The 6,575-nt window shown below is 38.2% G+C and overlaps 1 protein-coding gene across 1 annotated transcript in view; it reads left to right on the plus strand.

Annotated features, from left to right (window-relative positions):
- LOC108246289 (sialoadhesin) overlaps window positions 1–5,921 on the plus strand; it is a 72,919-nt gene extending 66,998 nt beyond the window's left edge. Inside the window, exons 8-11 of the mRNA XM_037974920.1 lie at window positions 2,766–2,828; window positions 3,709–3,771; window positions 5,163–5,294; window positions 5,378–5,921. Of these exons, the coding sequence (XP_037830848.1) occupies window positions 2,766–2,828; window positions 3,709–3,771; window positions 5,163–5,294; window positions 5,378–5,661 (542 nt within the window). The 3' untranslated portion in view covers window positions 5,662–5,921. The remainder of the gene's footprint in view (window positions 1–2,765; window positions 2,829–3,708; window positions 3,772–5,162; window positions 5,295–5,377) is intronic.
- The last annotated feature ends 654 nt before the right edge of the window (window positions 5,922–6,575 follow it).

The following is a 6,575-nucleotide window of genomic DNA, read 5'->3' on the forward strand; positions in this document are numbered from 1 at the left end:
GGAGTATGAGATAGTTTTAAACAAACTAGACAACTACTTTGTCCCCAAAGTAAACACAATACATGAAAGAGCTCGTTTTCATCAGCGCGCTCAGAGGCCGGGGGAGACCGCGGAGGAATACATAAGAACTCTCCATGAGTTAGCAGACACCTGTGATTTTGACCGCGTTAAAGAAGAAAATATCCGAGACAGATTGGTCATAGGAATACTTGACAAAGAGATGTCTGAGAAGCTGCAAATGATGCCTGACTTAACCCTCAGTAAAGCGGTGGAGCTCGTGAGACAGTCAGAGCAAGTGAAACAGCACGTAAGCGAGCAAGGAGCTAATGCTAGTGCTAACCTGAGTGAAGTGGCTTACAAGCGCCAACAACACCGAGAGAGGCTGACACACAGCGAAAGCCATACAAACAAAGTACAGAACACAGGAGGAGTCAAACCAAAACACTATCAAAATGCTAATAAAGGTCGCAAGTGCACATGATGTGGTCGAGTACATGAAAAAAATGATAAATGTCCAGCTAGGAACGCCAAGTGCAGAAGCTGTAAAAAGTTGGGTCATTTTGCGGTCGTTTGTCGCTCCCGTGTGGTCAGTGAAGTTACTGCACCTAAAAGGAATATTGAAAGAAATGCAACATACTTTCTGGGAGGAGTCACAGACGTGGAAGATTCTTCAAAAGCTTGGACTGTTAAGCTGCCAATACAGGGTTCTCACATTGTCTTCAAAATTGACTCAGGGGCTGATACAACTCTTATACCATCAGAGACATTTGAAAAGCTTGCCTTTAAGCCAAAACTAAGAAAACCAACAAACAAACTAGACAGCCCTGGAGGCAAACTGAATTGTACGGGTTACTTTATAGCCACCACAATGAGGAAAGGCAAAACATTCAGATTTAAAGTCAATGTTATTGAAGGACCCCAATGCAGCCACCTCCTGAGTCGCAATGTTGCAGTTGCCATGGGCCTGATAAAACGCATGGAGGAAATAAGAGCTCCAGCACAAATCAGTGAATCCTGTCCTGATGAAATAGGAAGGCTGAAAATCAAACCTGTTAAGATCACTCTAAGAGAGGGCGCAGCTCCCTATAGTGTGACAACAGCAAGGAGAGTGTCAGTTCCATTGTTACCAAAAGTGGAGAAAGAACTGAATCGTATGGTAAACTGTGGAGTGATTCAACCAATCTCAGACCCAACAGAGTGGTGTGCTTCAATGGTGCCCGTGCCAAAGAAAAACAAAGAACAAATTAGAATCTGCGTTGATCTGAAAGAGCTAAATAAAGCAGTCAAAAGGGAAAAGTATGTCCTACCAACGGTGGATGACATCTTGCCTAAACTGGCAGGCGCCAAAGTGTTTTCACTGTTAGATGCTGCAAGCAGATTTTGGCAAATACCACTTGAAATTAACAACCTTTATAACCCCATTTGGTAGATTCTACTTCAACAGGCTACCATTTGGTATTACCAGTGCCCCGGAAATCTTTCAGCGTGAGATGACAAAACTCTTGGACGGACAGGAAGGAGTAGCAACCTACATGGATGACATACTCATTTACGCAGACACTCCAGAGCAACATGAAGCGAGACTAAAAAAAACAATGGACACACTTAAGGAAGCAGGGTTAAGGTTAAACCATGAGAAATGCCTCCTACGTCAGAAACAACTCCATTATCTTGGACACTGTATTGATGAACACGGCATAAGGCCAGATAAAGCCAAAATCAACGCAATCACAGAACTTGAACCACCAAAGAATGTTTCCGATCTGAGGAGGATTCTTGGAATGATTCACTACTTGGGCAGATACCTACCAAATATTTCTGAGGTCACAAAACCTCTCAATGATCTGCTTAAAAGTGATGTGACTTGGACTTGGGACAGTGCTCAAGAAGAAGCATTCAGTAAAGTGAAAGAACTTGTCACAAAGTCACCAGTACTCGCATTCTATGACGTAACCAAACCGACTGTTGTCAGTGCTGATGCTAGCAGTTATGGTTTNTATGAGGAACACCTGTGGAACAATAATTAGTGGCGCCGCACAGAGGGCGGAACCAAAACCCAGATCCTCACACCATGACACAAAAAATGTTTTTACACAATAACGTTTGGCATCTGGCTGAAACTGAACTGAAACACAAACTTACTGAATACTAAAGCTTTTCACACAAAAGATGCCATTAAACTCTTTGCTGTTTTGTTTTCTGTTTTTCACTTTTCTGTAAAATTACAATTTGACTTCAGCAGAAACAGGTCAGAACTGGCTCTGTCACTACCCCTGACTTACAACTGGACCACTTAGTGAGAAAACTCTTGTTTGTTTGTGAGCTGGATGTTACAGGATGAAGTTACCTCCCTCAGTGTCACACCTTCTTTTATCGTGTTATATAAAGATGTCTCAGGTTTGGACACAGTCGAAGTTTGCAGATTTCCTGAGACAGAATGAAGCTCACTCTGTGTTTTCAGCTCTTTCTTTTCGTCTGTGCTGTGTCTGCTGATAAGGAGAAGGCGGAGGTGCACAAAAGGTCGTCAGGGGACGACAAAGAAATAACAACGGAGCTCAGTATTTTCTGGGGGGATACAGGTACAGTATTAAAATGAGACATCTTAGGAACCAATATCCTGTTACACTGTCATCAATGTAGGTTCATAAGATATAAAACCAACAAAATCATTTCTATTCCTATTGATGATATTGTCTTGTTTTTTTAACAATTTTTTGAAATTTAGTAAAAATAAATGCATTAAGACACTTTTGCTCTTTTCTCAGTTCTAGGTAAAACACTGGAGAAACTGGAGGCTCAGATAAACAAGTTAGAGCAGCAGCTAAAAGGTAATGTAATGTAAAATGTAATGTAGCTGTGTTTCTGCTCAATTTAATTAAAGGACAAAGGTAAAATCCCTTTATTTAATAATTTCATTAAAACTGTTATCTTATATTGGCTGAGGTTATTGATGCAATAAACTGATGGCTCTGACAGGTTGTCCAATTATGGCTTTTTCTGTTATCAAATGCTTTTTGCTCTTGTTATATTTCATTATGTGTCTGTGTTGTGCTCCATCAGACCTGTAATGAGCAAACCCACCTTTTTTTGCTCTTTTGGACTCCCTCTGTATAATCAGAGTCACAACACTCAGTATAAACATTAGTTTTTTCTACAACTTTTTTCACAACTGTGGGGTAAAAAGAAAAAAAAAATCACTGTCAGACCACTAGGCCCCTCAGTATGGTGCACCTCAGAATTTGAGAATAACTTAATTAACCTTAAATATATATGTTTTTGAAGTGTGGGAGGAAGTTAGAGGAAACCAACAAATGCACAAGAAGAGCAAGCAAACTGCACACATAAAGGCGCCAACAGAGGTTTGAACTCAGGACCTTACTGCTGCGAAGTCACAATGTTAAGCAACACATCAATATGCCTGAGTTTTCATGTGCAAAGGTTAACAAAAACAATTTTAAAAAAAGTAAGACTTGGAAAGTAGATCGGAAAATACTTTGCCTTAATGAAACTAGGTAAAATTTAATAATATGTCTTGCTCCCATATAAACACAACTGAGGACATTGAAGCTTGGTCAACGACAAGAAAACACCTTAATCTGTAATCAGTTTCCGTTCATCCAAATAAGCAAAAAGATGGTTTCCAGAAAAGTTGATGATGCTGAGAGAGAGAGAGATGTTGAAGTAATTTCTGTATTTTGTGTTTTTCAGACCAAGGGGAAAAGCTGGAGAATCAGACGGCTGAAATTGAGAGACTGAAGAAAAATGAGGAAGGTAAAGTACCAAAATAATTGTAACTATGAAATTATCTTGGTTCTATAATGTTGCTTAAATTCTTGAAAACTCGTGACTTCTTCTTCTTTTACTAATGTGCATAATACTGATATTCCATTTGGGATCCATTGTTCAAACCTCTGGCCAAGAGTATTTTGGGTAAAACAATAGTCATGGGCTCTCCATTAATGTGGTCACAGCTCATTTTCTAGAATGTGCTTACTATAGATTGTATATATTTACTATAGATTGTACAGACATCCCTGTAATGTAATGGAACTATTTTATGTGTAAGGTCACATTGGAGTAGAACAAGGAAGTGACGTATACAGTAGAGACGCTAGAGCCGACAACACTCTGTTCAGCAACCTGAGAATGTGCCAGTGTTATGTTCAACATTAAAGACGTTCAAACGCAATACCGGTGACATCCTTGACTCGGCATAACACTACAGTCCCTACCATCTTTTGTTGTTGGAAATTGAAGCAAACAGGATCCAAATTATAGAAGTTGCCATGTTGTATTTAATCACAGCTAAACCGTGATTAATAAAACATATTAGAAAAATAAATATTTGAACATTGGCAAAGTACTATGAAAATCAACCACAGTTAACACCTTTGACTACTTTATCAAGGCCAATACTTTCTTGGTTTGTGTAGAGGGGGTAGGACTTAAAGTTTGTACTGGAACCAGCCGACAGGGAATGCTTCAACTTCTGGGTTCAGGTTGGCGATCTCAATATAAATGGTCTTTGGTACTTCCTCATTTAATTAAACCATTATTTCAGTTTAAATCAGATGATAATATCTAACTGTTTAAACAAATCATTTTGTTTCCTCTTTGTAATAAGGCTTTGAATTTAATTTCTTTTTATGTCTTTCTAAACCTTTTCATTTTGCTTAGTCCTTAGTACACCAATAGACTACTGATTTAATTTTATTACTTGAAAATATTTCCTGAGGACAGACAATGCCATAGTGCCTTCATGTTCCTTAATCTGTAATATTTCTGGTGTAATTTTTCGTCGTTGATTATTTCCTTTACACCTTGAAATGATTTCATCCCAAGTTCTAAGTAGTTTTTCTGTTATTAATTGGTAATGCGTGAAATAAGCAATGAGTTTGTGGTGGTAGTCATTTTAATAGATTGTATTTGTAAGATGAACTCCAATGCCCACCTCCTTTTATCATTCCTAATGACCTGGTCTATTTTTAACAGAGTTAGCTTCATCAAGCCAGTCTGTTTCTTTTGTTAGGAGTATTTTATTTAATATTATACCCACAATTTTTTCCTTCAGTAACAAAAAAGTGTTGCCAATTTATTGCTTGAACTAAAAAATAAATGTCCTGTTTTGTTGATGTTCCTTTGTTGATTTCTCTCCTTCTCAGTCAAACGGGTGGCTTTATCAGCAGCTCTCACAGTTAAGGAAACATCCATCTTTGGACCCTATAACACACTCACTCACGCAGTTTTCAAAAATGTGCTGACAAACGTTGGAAATGCCTACAATGGAGAAACAGGTAACAATAAACATCACTGTGAGTCTTACAAATATTGCAAATGTTAATTTCCATTGAACTTGACAACAACAAATATCCTTCAGGGTTTTTCACTGCACCGGTGAAAGGAGCCTACCACTTTGAGGTGCACATACTTAGCCCTGTAGGTAGTGGTTACACTGCCGGAGCTGCACTGATGAAGAATGGACAGAGAACCTTTACTGCATATGAAAGTCAGACGTCCAACTATCAAAGTTCTTCTAATGGTGTCATACTGGTTCTGGAGGTTGGAGATCGAGTATCTGTGAGTGCGACCCCAAACTCAAAGATATTTGACAATCAGAATAACCATTCCACCTTCAGTGGTCATCTACTGTTCACCATGTGAGAAGAAAATAACTCATCTGAGTCTTCAGTGTCATGATGGTCCTGAATGTTTTCTCTTGAAAAAACTAAGTTTTATCTGATTTTCTTAAATTACAATATCATTTTATTGTAAAACTATCTAGATTCAAATGATCTCCTCAGTACGCATAATGACTGCCATTAATGGGATATGGGTTTATATTGTTCCTTTACATAACTCAAAGTGATCAGTTTTCTTATAGTGTATCTTTGAAATATGTAATAAACTTTTCGGTGCAGCATCATCTGTGGAGATTTCTTTGTTTTTACATCATCATACCGAAATCAGAATACCGTTGTGCGACCACAACAAACCATAAAAAAAAAGATTTTAAGAAAAAATTTAAATTAAATTTACAATGTATGATTTAAGGCAAATCATGAGGTATTTCTTACACTAACCTTGTACTATTTGATACCCACTTTGTTTAAAAGTGAAAAAGGAGCAAAACAGCCCCTAAAATGACAAGATTTGAGTTGTAATTCTTTTACCATTCTTTAATTGAGCAGTAGATTTACTGATAACTTTCAGAGATAAACATGTCAACTTTGAAGTGATGTTCTGTCTAATAGTTATTAGCTGTGACATCAGCCATAGAGAAAAAAAGGCAAAAGTCTTTTTACCTGTTAGGCTAATGGCTAGCCAAATGCATTTCTTGAGAGGGGCGTACTGTAAGGATTTCAGTACCTGTGCCTTTAAATAACCACTTTCTTACCATGGGCTTAATTGGTCTCAGCTGTTCCAGATGACTGCTGATTACCCGGTGTATTTAAGTTAAACAAAAAATCTTTGCGGGTTTGCTTCTTCCTGCCTGCCTCAAGCCAAGGAGTAGCGGTGGATGGCTCTGTTTTGACTGAGAGGGCTGGTAATTGAAGTTATCCCCGTGAAACAAACAA

The sequence above is a fragment of the Kryptolebias marmoratus genome, linkage group LG3, assembly GCF_001649575.2.
Source record: "Kryptolebias marmoratus isolate JLee-2015 linkage group LG3, ASM164957v2, whole genome shotgun sequence".
Taxonomy (NCBI): Eukaryota; Metazoa; Chordata; class Actinopteri; order Cyprinodontiformes; family Rivulidae; genus Kryptolebias; species Kryptolebias marmoratus.